At 44.6% G+C, this 15,361-nt stretch overlaps 2 protein-coding genes across 5 annotated transcripts; both read right to left on the bottom strand.

The window, feature by feature from the left end:
* stat1a (signal transducer and activator of transcription 1a) lies at window positions 1-6,659 on the bottom strand. 4 transcript variants are annotated; one of them, XM_003966599.3, is made up of 25 exons: window positions 6,532-6,659; window positions 6,019-6,149; window positions 5,797-5,941; window positions 5,595-5,690; window positions 5,410-5,496; window positions 5,258-5,336; window positions 5,048-5,139; window positions 4,691-4,842; window positions 4,441-4,599; window positions 4,203-4,295; window positions 4,031-4,090; window positions 3,935-3,955; window positions 3,758-3,848; window positions 3,609-3,650; window positions 3,440-3,529; window positions 3,141-3,239; window positions 1,956-2,091; window positions 1,827-1,882; window positions 1,663-1,757; window positions 1,450-1,589; window positions 1,031-1,219; window positions 878-953; window positions 705-801; window positions 546-587; window positions 1-244 (listed from the first exon to the last, which is right to left on the bottom strand). In XM_003966599.3, the coding sequence occupies exons 2-25, from the start codon at window positions 6,144-6,146 to the stop codon at window positions 218-220; spliced, it is 2,292 nt and encodes a 763-aa protein (XP_003966648.2). In that variant the 5' UTR covers window positions 6,147-6,149; window positions 6,532-6,659; the 3' UTR covers window positions 1-217. The 4 variants fall into 4 exon arrangements, with proteins under 4 accessions (XP_003966648.2, XP_011604583.1, XP_011604581.1 ...); XM_011606281.2 differs by having other exon boundaries at window positions 5,410-5,493; XM_011606279.2 differs by having other exon boundaries at window positions 6,019-6,146; window positions 6,532-6,643.
* Window positions 6,660-9,990: 3,331 nt separating this feature from the next.
* Window positions 9,991-12,221, bottom strand: LOC446040 (myostatin 1). The gene is given in 3 exon segments (NM_001032671.1): window positions 9,991-10,411; window positions 10,497-10,870; window positions 11,897-12,221. Coding segments are annotated over 3 exon segments (1,080 nt in total). The 3' UTR covers window positions 9,991-10,030.
* Window positions 12,222-15,361: the final 3,140 nt, after the last annotated feature.

Here is a 15,361-nt window from a genome sequence, read left to right as displayed (position 1 = left end):
TTGGTGCTCTGAGGTTTTTATTTGTATGAAAGAGAAATCCCCCGACACGAAGGAGGAATAGGAGATGCTGCTGTTGCAGCTGACTGGTTTTCATAAAGGCATGTGACTAAATTACAAGTGCTTTATTGATGATTGACAGCCGGAGTAACAATATGAGTATTAACATAAATTAAGTTTAAAAAGATACTTAGGTGGTGTGGGGAAAACTCGGAGGCTTTCAGTTTGGGTTTGGAAATTCATTCATCTGGAAAGAGAAAAACAAATGACATTAGGAGATGACAAAGTTATACCGTTTGTATGCTATCAATGTGCTAATTAAATGGATACGGTAAAAATGGCTCAGTCATGACAAATACCATGAAGAATAGCTTCAGATTTGGGCTTTAAAGAGATTTCTGTGATATTTTCTTGCACTCGGAAGCAAAAGTCCAACAATTAAACAATTAAAAATAGCATGTGGCAACAAATTCTTTCCTCAAGAGGGAAAAGGTCAAGCAAAGCAAGTTAGTAACACTAGTCAGAGTAGAGCTTCAATCTGCATCTACCTGAACATCAAAAGCTTCAAATCCTTGAATCACATTGTTGGCCTGAAAGGACATCAAGAATCGAAACAAAGGCCGGGCTTTAATCATCTGGATCGCACATTTAAAATTACAATTCAGCCTCGACGGTTAACAGCGATGTGTTAAAGCAGCGGCGCTCACCACAGCAGCCATGTCTTCGGAGTTGACCATCTGGGTCAGGGCCCTGTAGTCATCGGGGGACATGGGCATCATGTTGTCGTGGAGTTTAGACGGGTGCCTGCAGCAACAGGACATCAAGCACTCTTCAACGGGCTCCCGCAAACCTCATTTTGATTTCAAATGAACACTCTTACACTTCTGAAACGGATATGAGCTCCGTCTTTATGTAGCCCGAGTTCTCCGGGTTCTCCACATCCATCGGTTCCAGAGCTGAAATTATGGTAATAAACATAAATCTGTGTACACCTGCTGTGCTGTGCTCAGCAGGTGCCCACTGCGCGACTTACCCTCTGAAGGTTTAGGGTAGTACTTCCCAAAGGCCTTGTCCTTGGGGATGTTGGGGTAAAGGAAGCGCAGCGGGTTTTCAGGGATGTTCTCAGCCGCCATCACCTTGTAGGTGCGGATAATGTCGGGCAAAGAGACGGCCGACAGCTCCTTCTTCGTGTACGGCTCCACCGAGTGGAAGGCCGGCTTGTCTGCATTCAGTGAGTCACATATTACACGTTTAAATATTATTGATCCTAAATAGATTTAACAAAACCCAAGCATGTCCTGGAGTCCCGCAGGGTTCTGGGAGTTGTTCACTTCCTATAGACAACCGTGAATTCATTTTAAACGGTTCATATATTCTTTAACATACAGATCTTTCAATTGCCAGTATGCTACCAATATAATACTAAAGATGTGGTTCCACAGATCCACTCACAGTGGATGTCGTGATCTATCCAGGTGAAGGTGATGGCCCCCTCTTTGCTGCTCTCGCTGAACCTCAGCAGGAAGGTCCCGGGACACTTGTCGCTCAGCACAGCCTTCTCCCTCTCCTTACTGATGAAGCCCATGATGGAACTGCTCCCAGGGAAAACAATACATTGCCTTTAAAGAACAAAACACAAACATCCACCTCCGTGTCCTCACGCACCCATCATTCCAGAGAGACAGCAGGTGTCTCTTAATCACGTCCAGGATTCCCTCGATCCACAGCCAGAAGGGGAACGCCTTCTCATTGGCGCTCTGCTGTAGGATCCAAGAAACATTTATTGAACCTCATGTAATTACACACATTATCACAAAACACACACTTACTTTGCAGAACTTGGTCCAGGGAATGAGTCCTTCCGGGTTCCTCTGGGCTCTCGCTCCTGTGAGGAATCGTCTGCTTTAATGTCACAGATCCCACATGGGAATATTTGGGTTAGTCTTGGGTGGTTTTACCGAGCAGCTTGTCAGCGAGCATGTTGAGCTGCTCCTGGTTCAAGCCCCTGTTGGTGATGGAGGAGAACTGCCAGCTGAGAACCTGGGACAGCTGAGACCACATCGCCTGCGGGGGGTTGAGGAAGAACTTCAGGTTCTGAGGATGAGGAGTGGGGAAAAAAAGAAAAGAATTAATGCAAAAAAAACATAGTTGTGGGTCGGTAATTTCAGTAGGAAGGCTGGTTGTGCTTAGGCCTGACTCCAGGTGAAGACATTCCTGCCTGGTGCATTTGCCACTGCAGTATTCACCCCTGAAGTGGGGGGGGGGTATCATAGTGGGTAGTAGAAGCAGGTAAAAGACAGCAGAAGTAGAAGCATGCAGGGAACACCAAATACAATAGGTCCAAGTTCTCTAGGGACTTGTTGAACTCAACACTTTGGGATGTACCGCCTGCCGGACGTGGCCGTTTCAATTATAAAGGAGCTCAATCTGTTGTCCTGATGGATGTGGCTCATGGAGGGAGGAGGAAGGGAGGGGGGGAGGAAGGGGGGGGGAGGAAGGGAGCACAGCTGGGTTGGGACAGGACTTCTGCAGGGGACTCTTGAGCTGCCACCAACGGGCAACCCGCCTGAACCTGACGCAGGGCCGCGAGGTAATAAAGGTACTTTTCATCTTAATAGTAAAACTTTTTAACGTTTAGACTTTGTGGATTAATGTGCTGTCTGCGTACATATTCTGTGCTCCTTCTCTGGTGCTGACAAAACCGTCCTCTTCTTCCTCGTTTTCTTCCTCCTGCAGTTTTGGGCCATTCGATGGTCCTTGTATTCGATGACGGGTTGTATAAATGCAACTAGTTCCACCACGCTCTGCCCTAAACGACACGAGTGCACGTTGCGACACGTTTTGAAATTACGCAATTTGTGGTGAACTTGGCAACTGTGTTGAGCATAAAGCAGGATAGACATTAGAGCCCGTGTGAGTGTTCTTGTACTTGCTGCAAATCTAGGATGAAAATACTCATCCTACGAACAAAGTGAGGACATTGTAGTCTGGTCCTGACAATGTTGAAGAGCTGTGTGAGGGTTAAGGCTGCATTCTGGTTAGTGTGAGAGTCAGGGTTAGGCATTTAGTGGGGAGGGAGCTGGGGAATGTGTTATCTTGATGAATGTCCTCACAAAGACAGAGTTACAAGGACGTGTGTGTACCTTGGGCTCAGTTGTCAACATATTGTACCAGAGGATGGAGGCCCAGGCACTGGGCAGCTGACAGACATTGGAGATGACAATAACAGGCAGCGAGATGGCCTACAACAACAACAACAACAACCATGTAAATACAAAAATCCATCGATCGTATTCAAAAACACAATCATGAAATAAACATTATAGTAAATGAGCGACAACGTCATGCTCTCAGCTGATCTGACACCTACAGCATCGACGGCAACAGCCCATAAACAGCCTTTGCTGTCCAGTGCTTGTATGGAAATGCATCCCTCTCTTACCTCCAGCTTGACGTTGAGTCCAGACTGGTTGAGGTGCAGCTCAGACTCGAAGCTGAGCGAATGGAGCTCCTCGGTGACAATCAGAGGACCCTGCGTGCACAAAGCAACTCTCAACGCTCCAAAAAAATCCTGATAAATTGTTAGATTAACTCCTGATCAGATGAATCACCTCATTTGTTCGATTTCCGGCAACTTTCTGCTCCTTAAGTTGCTGCGAGAAGAGCGAGAGCAATTTTAATAAAGCCTCCTACAGGCCGACTCGGATCAAATCGAGACATGTTTCTAAGGTTCAGAAGGAAATTTGACTTAAAGAATCACCAGATGTCTGAATTCTGCGGCCAGGCTGCCGTTTGACTCCTCCATGTTCATGACCTTCGTGTTTGTGCCCAAAATGTTAAACTTCCGAAACCTGACATCAACAAAATCGATTAGGATTATTGATCATTTATCAGTAAGGACCCAGTGTTTCCTGCTGCGGTTGGTTAGGAGACGTACCCTTTCTTCTCTGTAACGTCTCTGCAAAAAAGCAGAAGACCTTCATGAGCACGTCCAAACGCCGTTTTCAGAAATAAACCTTAAATTGCGGCTTACTTATCAAACACAGCCTTGACTTTGATCTGGTAGTTAAACTCCTGCAGCTTCACCAGGAACCTGAAACCCAGATGAAGATCTTCCAATGAAACAGGAAGTCGATTCAGTAGCAGCAGCTCCTTTTTAACTGTTTTCATGCAGGTGTCAAACAGGTTTTTGAGACTGGTCTCACCGTAGCTTGACTGTGAACTGGACGCCTGTTTTCAGCACCATGGGTCTGTGTGGGTGGGTGGGCATGCAGGGCTGCCTCTCCACCACCAGAGAGCTGCGCACACACACACACACACACATACACACACACACACACACACGCAGAATTATTACAACCAAACAGGAGTTTTAACAAGCAGAGCCGAACCGATCAGTGAACCAAAAAATAAATAAAAAAGGTTTTAAAGATCCTTCCTCACTTGGAGAGGATGTTTTTGAGTAGCTCCAAGGCTCGTGCTTCCAGGATGGCTTTCTTCTGTGTGATGGGGTCGGATTCGTAGGTTAACTTCTGTTCCAGCTCCTGCAGCTTCTTCAGGTGCTGGCGGACCTGCTGCAGACTCTCTGCTACTGCGGTGAACCTGCCACGGACGGACCAAGACAGCAGGTCATCGAATAGCTCTTTCTTTCCCCCCCCTCTCCCGTCAATAACAACGCCGCAGGATGTCTCACCAGTTTTGCAGCTGGTCCACGCAGGCATTGGGAGGACCGCCGATGCAGGCGATCTGCTGCCGTTGCTTCCACTCTGGCAGCTCCTCAGAGATGAGGTCCGTCAGTAAGGCATGGATGATGTTTAGAAGATCGGTCAGCTGGAGCACCACGTCCTGACAGACAGCAGAGGAAACCAGATTCACCCCACCTACCACCGGATAAGTTGTTCTGATCGGAACTATTGTTCTACACACAGTAGCTTTTACCACAGGAACATGGTTTCTTTTCCGGAAACAGTTCCACACAGGTTGTTAATCAGAGCGTGTTTACTTTACCTGTGCGCTTGCTTCCTCCACCTGCTGGTCTGTTTCTGCTCACCTGTCTTTTGGCTTTCAGTTCCAAACACATCCTGTTCACTGTTAACTTCTCTTGCTCGAGCTCCTTTGGCGTCATGCCGTTCATTTCGTTCTCTACAAAAAACAAGGACATCAATTTACTGCCGGATTTTTTCAGCTTTATCTCTAAAAAGATCTCAGGCGTCTTTTTCTGTCTGATGCAGCCCGCCCCCCCCCGACGCCCCTCCCTCACCTCTGTTCTTCAACGTGTTGATTTTGAAGTCATACTCATCCTGCTGGTCCTCCAGGTTCTTAATGGACTGATCTGCCATCTGAGACCGAGGAGGCCAGGGTGATTAAGTTACATTAATGACCTTTAAGCAGCACAGCTGAAGAAACGTCTACCTGAACACTGTCTTTCAGCTCTTTCACTTTGGCGTCCAGTTTTTGTTTCTCCACCAGCATGGTTGATGACAACCCCACGCCTTCCTGCTGCAAAGATCAGCCTTTGCTAAATATGTGTTACAATGTTCATATTCCGCAAACATGTAATAAATATCATGTAACGCCTGCTGGGCTGCAGGTTTTACCTCAGTGCTCTTTGCTGTGTCCAAGATTCTCTGTTCCTCCTTCAGATTTCTGGAGATGATCATGGCCATGTGTACAGGATCTTCCTGGAACCGATCCTGCAGAGAGATCCACTCCAAGCATTCAACATACTGTAGCTACAGCGTGATTCAACGCCACAAAAAAAGATTAATTAAGTCAATATGAAAGAAGGTGTCGTCTCACCTGCAGGTTCCTCTTGATCTTACGGATGTTATGCTGTAGCAGAAACTTGTTCTCCAGGGCAAAACGACTGTGCTGATCGTCCAACTGAGCCAGGAGGTCATGGAATCGAACCCTCGCCAGAGAGTCCTGCAACGCCACCGTCTCCCTGGAACGCAACATTTTTAAAAGCCTGCCAGACGCACCACACGCCCAGTCCAGATAGCACCTTTGTGGGGTTCTTACCAGTCAATGCTCTCGATCCACCTGCTCAGATACTGACGGATGTCCATGGGAAACATGTCATCATACAGCTGGTCCACCTGCTCCAGGTACTTACAGTCCAACATTTGGAGCTGGCACCACTGAGACATCTTCTGGTGAAATGAGGGGGATTCGGGGCTGTGTAATCTGACAGCTGGCACCTCTATATGCATACCTTACATTAACCATCACAACTCAAAATATTTACAGAAAGCTCTTTGCTTCGTTTAATGACACAACTAAGAGTGTAAAGCTGACATGTTGAATGCACAATGGTACCGCCGAATTTCTCCTAATATCCTGCTTTATATTTACAAGAATTTGGTAAAAACAAAAACATTTGATGGAATTTTGTATTAGTCCAGAAGTAACTGTGACCTCAATGTTAAGTTTTACAAGTCAGACTGACTGAGCAAGCCCATCACAATATGACAACAAATAGCCGATTAGGACTGCATTTCGTCTTTGCGAGAGGTACCGAGAAATCCGACTTACCTCTAATTTTACTAAGACGTGCTAAATATCTGACAAGAATGTAGCGTTGTCTTCTAGAGCGAACAGCTTCTTTCTCGTCCAGCTCTTCCGCTGCGACCTCGTCTGTGCAGCGACAATGAGCAGGACCCGCTCATCCAATCAGGATTTGAGCTTGATAACATGCGCCCGCCTCTTGTCTGGCACAGCCAATCAGATTGAGGAACGCTCGCTGTTCCGTCTATTGGCAAGCACACCCACATAAACAGTTATAGGCGCTTTAATTATTGAAAGTGTTCCGTTAATAAGGGCGTTATATCAAGAAAAAAAACCCACATGTTTTATTTTTTTGAATATAACAACGTTGCCGAATTATCGATAAGGTGACCTAATTGGCATGAATGCCAAAATGCAGAGCTCTTAAGGGGAGGAGAGCCAATGACAAGAACAGCTAAGCATTATCACGTGTTTTCAAAGAAAGCGAAAGTAGCAAGCGCCGATTCCGAATCTGAAACTTAAGGTATGGAACACAGTGTCGTAACTTCTGGTTAATCTGAACCGTTTCCAAAGGTTAAAATGTCACAACCTTGTCTAATCTCAAAGCCACAGATTTGTAATAACCGATTTTCCTATTTCAGCTATTTCTGTTCCTGTTATGGTTCACGTAAATTATAGAAGTAGTCCTTCACCCAGCCAAACAATCACAATCAGGTGTTCCAATCACTTCCATGGTCAGCGGTGTATAAAATCAAGCAGGCATTCAGACTTCTTACAAACATTTGTGAAAGAATGGGTCAATATCAGGGCCTCGACAACAAGTCCATTCAGGAAATTTCTTCACTCCAAAATAGTCAGCTGTCAGCTGTATTATAAGAACGTTTGGGAACGACAGGAAGTGGTGGGCCATGTAAAAGGCGCATAGTGTGAAGAGTTTGCCAACTTTCTCGGGAGTTCATCGCTACAGGCCTCCAAACCTCATGAGGCCTTCAGATTAGCTCAAGAACAGTGCACAGAGAGCTTCATGGAATGGGTTTCCATGCCCAGCAGCTGCAGCCAAGCCATACATCGCCAATGGCAATGCAAAGCTTTGGATGCAGTGGTGTACAGCATGCCGCCCCTGGACTCTAGAGCAGTGGACACGCGTTCTCTGGAGTGATGAACTGTGCTTCTCCATCTGGCAATCTGATGGACAAGTCTTGGTTTGGCGGTTGCCAGGAGAACGATACTTGCCGGACTCCATTGCGCCAAGGGTAATGTTTGGTGGAGGGAGAATTATGGTGTGGGGTTGTTCTTCAGGAGCTGGGCTTGGCCCCTTAGTTCCAGTGGAAGGAACCCTGATTGCCTTAGCAAACCAAGACATTTTGGACAATTTCATGCTCCCAACTTTGTGGGAACTGTTTCAACCTGGCCCCTTCCTCTTCCAACATGACTCTCCACCAGTGCACAAGTTAAGGTCCACAAATGCATGGATGACGGAGTCTGGTGCGGATGAACTTAACTGGCCTGTGCAGAGTCCCAATAGAACACCTTCGGGATGAATTACAGCAGAGACTGAGCTGGGCCTTCTCGTCCAACCTCTGTGTGTGTGACCTCACAAATGTGTTTCTGGAAGAATGGTGAAAAATAAAAAAATACCTTGTGGACAGCCTTCCCAGAAGAGTTGAAGCTGTTACAGCTGCAAAGGGTGGACCGTTGTCATATCGAACCCTATGGATTCGGAATGGGATGTCACTTAAGTTCATATGCAAGGCAGGTGAGGGACTTTTGGAACTACTACTATGACTACTTTTGGAAATATAGTGTGTATATAAATGAATGTAAAATACATGTTAATAGTAGGCCAGACATTTCCAAAAAACCTGTTTTAAAAAAAAGATTTTAATCCAAAGTATTTGGAACGATACTATGTCAGTATTCCGGCATTTTCATTTGATAAAGCATGTTTTTTTTCCCCAGAGGAATCCAAAGGGTAGAAGTTCAATATCATCTTTGTGATTATTTATTTAAAAAATATATAGCTACATACACAATACACAGTAAAAGCGTCAGATCCTCAAATTGGAAATAGTGTGTATTTGGCGCCACCTCGTGGCAAAATAATATATTTGCACGTTTCAACTTCAAGACGCAGAACTGTTTGGGTTTTATTGTGTGGAAAATATACCGTTTAAAAATGCATTCACAAGCCGTGGTAAGAACTAGTTGTCTGAACATTTTTAACATTTTGTTGCCACCATGCAAAACTCTTTTCATAAAAATGTGGGAATATGTCAAATGAAACAATATTTTTTTCTGATACAATGCAAGAGGGTCAGCAATCTCTTACCGATCTACAAATATAGAGGATTCATGTATGAGACTATGATAAAACAATAAAAAGTGCTCAACAATATCTGCAGAAAACAAATGTGAGCCAATCACTGTTGGACATTCTGTTGCCAGCAGCATAACTTTTGGGTCAGAAACCCCCACAGCGAGCACATCTGCACACAGCGTCAAACTGAGATCGACCCTTCCTCCGAGATCACAGTTCTTGTCCTCACATTGAAAATCACTGACAGAAAACCAGGAACAAAGCAGTGTTTACAACTAGTCATCCTTGGCCCTTAAAAACCCTGTCGCAGGATTTGTGCTAAACGCTAACTCAGCGTTCACTAAGGTGTCACTTCAGCTACTCACCCGACCGTAACAATGTACTTCAACGTGACATCACTATCGTCATACCATTGTGCAACATTCATTGGTGCAACGTTCCAACCCTGTTACCGAGGTGAAGGAGTCTTTTATTTCATCTTAAAATGTGTATAAATTGATTTCACTTCGGGGTTTTTTTTTTTGTTTTTTTTTAAAGTTCTTGAGATTCACCAATCCAAATAAGATGTAAAAGCAATGGTTGATTGTCTCTCAGCTAGCTTAAAGTCTGGAAAAAAGCTTCACCCTCCCACCAGAACCTGTTGCATTGTACTGTCTGACAGGGCAGGACACATTAAGAGCTGAAGGTCATTTGGGTCCTCTGTGTGTGGGGCCTTGTGGCATCAAACTGAACTGAACCCGTGACTCAACCATTAAATAAAACAAGGCCTCAATGATAAGAAAAGTGAGGTCAGCCTCCGGCATTCAGCTGCCTCTGCGTGCTACGCCATCGGCAAAATAGGACTCAGAAATGATACTTCCCATACGATCACACGACGCACCTGCAACAAGAAAGCATCTCTCAGAAAATGCTGTTGAGAACAGATCACAGCGAGGAGTTTGCAAACACGGATGGGGACAGGGAAGGGCAGTCCATCAGAGCACAGTCAGCAAGTTCATGTTTTTCAAAATAAAGGCACGCAGGATGCCCTGCGGGGAATGTTCTGGTCAAAGCTCAATCCAGGACAGGGTTTACAGGGCTAGGAAGCAGCCTCGAGTCCACTTAATATCAGATACTTTTTGGGCTTTTTTTTTGTTGGCCTCTTTTGTCCCGTTTGTTCTGATCAATTGGGATTTCTTTTCCTCGCTGGGGTTGAAATTTTCACCGTCTTCAGGAGCAGCCGCAGTGGTCGACCACCATCGAGGGGATCTTTCCGTAGATGATCTGTTCCTTGCGATTGAAGTACAGCATGTTGATGGGTGACATCTTGGTGGGCGTGCAGCAGGGCCCTGCGGTGCCCCTCGGATTGGCCTGGTTTACCAGGTGTGCATGTGGGTACTGCTGCAGGTGCAGGAACTCGCACTCCCCTGAGCAGTAGTTGGCCCGGTAGCGCTTGGGCGCGATGATCCAGTCCCATCCAAACTCCTCAAAGTCGACTGTGAGCGGGTACCGACAGCAGCGTGTTTCTGCGGATTCCTCGTCGCAGTTGAGGCCCGATTCTCGGCGGGATCTCTTTGGGCTGTTGAGGATTTTCACTTCGATGAAGGGTTGCTGGAAAGGAATGAAAAGGTCTCGATTAGCAGCCGTCTGGCGTTAGCTTGGATCAGGTGCATGGGCCATATTTCATCCGACTCACCAACCCTTCCTCTCCAGGCTCTAATGAGGTGACGGCTCGATCTTCTCCCTTGGAATCGAAGGCGTTGATCTCGATGCCGTAGTTGGTTTCTGGTTGACGCAACCAAGCTTGAAGCAAAGACTTGATGTCCACGCTCTGCCAGGAACCAGCACCGGCCGTATCGGTGTCAATCCGAAGGGATCTGACTCTGACCCGCGTGTTGTTTCCCTCTATTCCAGGTTTGAGGCGGGAAATCTGGAGAAAGACGGTGGTGACCGTGTCAGCTGGCCGCAGGTGAACCCACAGCAGAGCGCGCAGGATGTTCTTGGGCTGGATCTTCGGACTGAGGCTGAACAGGCAGCAGGAGGACAGCGCGTCCTGGGCGATGGGATTAGCTGGAAGCAGTCAGAAAAGTGTGAGCCCATCTCATTTCCTGCAGATTTCAGGTTTCCAGAGCACAAATCTTAACAAGCAGAGTCACAGCCAAATTAGCGGTGGTATTATCTGGACAACATTTTTAGAATATTGAAAAACTTTATCTGTGGTTATCCAGATAAAGACATCCCCTGAGAATTATAGTTGGGGTCCAGAAATGTTTATTTTACAGTGACACATTTTAAAATAACAATTGGGGTTTTTCTGGTTTTTTTTTAAAGGAAAGGGTAAAAAAGAAACTAGAAGTCAACTAATTATTAAAGTCGATTATTCAAAACAAATTGAGTTTACAGTTAACTTTAGAGACCAGGAATGTGGGTTTAAAATGTGAGTACATGTAACAAAAGCCCGAGTCCGGGAATCAGATTGTTTGGGCAAATTAAATCGAGATAGACCTGAATCAATAGTGCAGAGAAGGGAAGCTGGAGCTGAAGATCATGTGACTGACATGGACACACTAATGATGTGACCGCTGAAAGAGGCAGGAAAGGAATTCTAGATGTACACTCTCCTTGTGGATGGATGACAATGATGAGCTGAAGGTGTCTGCAGAGACGTTCTGCTGACACAACCTGGATTTCAGACTTCAGACTACAAACTCTCTACACTTGCTGTATGTGTTACAGTACTGGGAATGAATGTTTAGTGTTTGGGTGACAGTGCACGGACATAAAAAGGAACAAAATGAGTAGCAAAGTCATTACCGGGTCAGAAAAATGGAGAAAATAGGAGGTTCCTTTACAGCAAAAGTTTTCTTAATTCACAAACAGTGAAAGGAAATATTTATATTTTGAACTATTTAATATTGTATTCAAATGAAGCATTTCTTGTGGTTGTTTAGTGAAGAATTCATTAGACAAAATTGCTTCTTTACGTTACCCCAAACCAAACTTTGCGTATATATGATTTACGCAACGGGTTTAACACAATAAATCCAATTAGATCAAATGGAAAATGGGGGTGAAAAGGAAAAAGGCTTTCATTACGCTTAGTGGCCATGGTTATGATGGTTTCCGTGGTGGCGTGGTCCTCGTCCTCCACCCTCGGATCGTACTGGTCCAGGAGCTGCGTGAGCGGAGGCGCCTTGGGCAGCAGCTGGCGGATCATGTCTCGGCTGATGTTGGGAGCCTGTTCCAGTCTGAGTATGCTCAGGATCTGGGACTTGATGCTGTGGAGCCTCATCTGCTTGCTGTGCTCCCTGAAGTCGCAGGCCGAGCACTGCTCCCCGCTCTCTGCCAGCAGCCTGGAAGTCTGGTTCATCTCCATGGAAAACCCTGCAGAGACGACGGTCAGCACAGCTAAGACCAGCATCCTGGAGAGAAGAGGATCAGCACTGTGTAATCACGCCGTCTGGGTCCGGCCCCAGAACTCAGGAATTTATGAATGGCTGATAAAGGAGGATCTTTTTTGACCAGAGAGATATTTAAAGTGGCAATGACTCCCTCAAAGATATTTTACTCATTATGTAAAAAAAAAAGTATATATATATATAGATATTTATATATTTATATTATATCATATAGTTTTGGCTTGAGCGGTATATTTGTCACGGTTTTTATGGTTTATGATAGATGAATAATGAGGGATCATTTCAAACAGCATCTTAACTGATACAAGCAAGTTAGTGATGTGATCATTTTTTGTCATCTATTGCAGTACAATTTTTGTTGAGTTTTTCTCTATCAGGTCATGGTTTTGAACGATATGGTGCCTATAGTTCAAAGTACCCCCCCCCCCCACATACTCTACAATAAAATGAATCTTTTTGAATTCCAACTAGGATCATTTATGATCTTAAGCAACTGTTGTTTGGTGTTTTTCTTTTTCATCCATTTACTGGTGTAAACTTACTTAGTTCCTCTGGAAACTGCTGTTCACACGGGTGATGAACCGTGTTTAAGGAACACACCGTTGTTTGTGGGTCTGACCTGCTCCTCCCACCAACCAGCAGGACCAGCAAACTGGTTCAGCGGCCTGCTTATCTGCAGCTTTAAAGGTTGTTGAGACCAAATTAACCACATTCGAGTGTCCACATTGGAGCCTCGAAGCACAGACTTCCAAACAGGTAAATTCTACAGTAACTCTGTACTATACTGAAATTTTCTTGTTTTTTTTTAAAAACTACACATATTTATATTTGTTCCATCAAACCAAACACTTCTGGTTTGAAAGATGAACTGTTGATTTTCCATAGAAGATGTCCTCAATTTGAATGTTATGAGTTTTAACAAGAGTTTTATTTTGGGGGTAACAGACTGAAATGCATTTGCTTTTGTTTTCCAGCCGTCATGAAATGTGTCAACAGTTAAAAACCTCCTCTGGCATCCACCTGAAATGGGAACGCACGAGTCGAGGTGTTCGTCCTTGGCCTGCACACGCAGACAGAGGGAGACTCCCATCGACAAACAAGGAGAGGAAGAATCCAAAACGGCTCTGCAGAGCGTGAAGGAGACAACTGGTGGCTCAAAGGAGATTCCAACACGCGATTCTTCAGAGGGCTCGATCCCAGTTTGCAAACCGATGCTGGATTTTGCCCAGAAAATGGCAGAAGACATCATCTCTCAGGCTCTTCTGCTCTTCTGGGAGAAAGAGATTCATTATCAAGAGTTTCCTTTTATGGACATTGAGCAGGAATACACCATCTGAGCTGATAATATTAATTAATATTAGCTTTTATTTTTGACTTGTTTGCATAAATGTAAAACAATGAATTAAATAGTCGCCATAAAGCTTGGAGGTTTAAAACAGTACATTCTTGCGGCCACTAGATGTCGCAGTGAGCGTTTCAAAGCTGAAATTATTTCGTTGTTTTTTTAATTGTGTATCACAACGAATAAATTTTTTTGAAAAAGCTGAAACTTTGGCTTGCGTTTCATATGTTTTTAGTACTTTAATGATACATTTCAGTCACAACACTGATCACACAGTGAGAAAATTACAGGTGTCGGGCACCTGTGGAACCGGATGACAGCCATTATCCGCGTTTACCATCTTAAAGCTGTTTCTATGGATACAAGAACAGGGACTGCTTTGAGTGTTGTGCTTGTAATGTTTTTATTCCTTTTATTGACATAGATGCGTTATTTGTTACAGTATGTAATGCAGAACAATCCTTTTTGCTGTATTTTCATAAATCAATCCCAGGTTGCACAATGTGCAGAGCCTGACAAAAGTACTCGGGAATCTGAGCAAATCAGTAACATTTATGTGTTTGTGCTTTTCCTTTTTCATATATAGCATCTGTTACACTCAGAATTGTCTCCAGGGCACTCCTATTGATGGCTGGCTGGACAAAGAAGGGAGGGACAGACAGAAAGACAAGATTAGTCCAGAATAGACATGTGGAAATACATTAATTATATGGAGTAGGCAAAGCTAAAACTGAGCAGCTAAAACTCAGCGATACAGAGAGAGAGAGATTGGAGAAAAAGACTCACAAAACTACAGAAACTAAAGAAAAGGTGTTAATTATATCAAACACCCTCTGGTGTGGAGCCATGAAATAACAAAGGGAGAGAGAGAGCTGCAAAGCTATAGGCTACGGCAGCTAAAAGCTTTCTAATCTAGTCCTAATATGACTCAATGGTTACACAATTACTGACTATAAAACGACCTTTTTGGTCTAATCTGGATTGACAGAAAATGTATATTATAATGACGTAAATAAAATTTAAAAAGCTGTCAAAATTCTGTCAAACTGGCACAGAACACGTCTGATAATGCTTTAGTCTGGTCCCTGAGCTGGAGCCAACTTAAAAGGACTCGTTAAACATTTAAGGATTCATTGCGGGGTTGAAGTGAAACCAGTTTGACGTGTGGCGCAGACACTAAACCAACAACCTGACTGCACACTCGGTTCCAGCGAAGGATACTTTTGTCGCAGTGGCTCGGCTGGGGTCAAGGGGGGGGCACTTCTGTGTCAGAGGACCCCATAAGTGCGCTTGTTAGTCGACTCAATACCAGTTTGCGTTGGCCACAATTTTCCAAGTAGTAGGAATTCCGTCCATGACACAGCCAAGGAAGTGAAGGGACCAAGTTGTCAGGTGACCTGGATGTTGTGATCCAACACCGTCTCTGCTGATTAACTCTCCTGCTCCCACCGGGCTGCCAGAGCAAACCAGTCCATGGAAAAACAACCCTGGGGGAGAGGGCAGATCCCTGGAGGTCAGGATGAGGAACAAGCAGGGCTTGAATATCATCATCCTCCCACTGAAGGTCACGTTTATCATGCCAAACTTTGCCAATACACAAGTATGTTTGAGTCCAATATTAACATAAAACAAATAAAAATAGACAGAAAATAATTTTCTGGAGCAGAGATGCACAATATGTGTTCATATAATGATGTGTAATCTTTTAAACCTGTTCACTAAAGGCTCAGGCTTGTGAGGTAAAATGATGTTAGTTTTTCCTCATAAAAACAAGTTTTATTTCTCAAGAAAATGAGTTTC

The sequence above is a fragment of the Takifugu rubripes genome, chromosome 8, assembly GCF_901000725.2.
Source record: "Takifugu rubripes chromosome 8, fTakRub1.2, whole genome shotgun sequence".
NCBI lineage: Eukaryota > Metazoa > Chordata > Actinopteri > Tetraodontiformes > Tetraodontidae > Takifugu > Takifugu rubripes.
This window is presented reverse-complemented; position numbering and strand designations above follow the sequence as displayed.

What these genes read in the sequence shown, in the direction of transcription:
- stat1a (XM_003966599.3), bottom strand. Translation starts at nt 6,146, where the DNA reads ATGTCTCAGTGGTGCCAGCTCCAAATGTTGGACTGTAAGTACCTGGAG. An exon ending in CAGTTCACAGTCAAGCTACG is followed by an intron (nt 4,091 to 4,202) that starts GTGAGACCAGTC and finishes TCTGGGTTTCAG; the next exon opens with GTTCCTGGTGAAGCTGCAGG. An exon ending in GTCAAGGCTGTGTTTGATAA is followed by an intron (nt 3,956 to 4,030) that starts GTAAGCCGCAAT and finishes GCTTTTTTGCAG; the next exon opens with AGACGTTACAGAGAAGAAAG.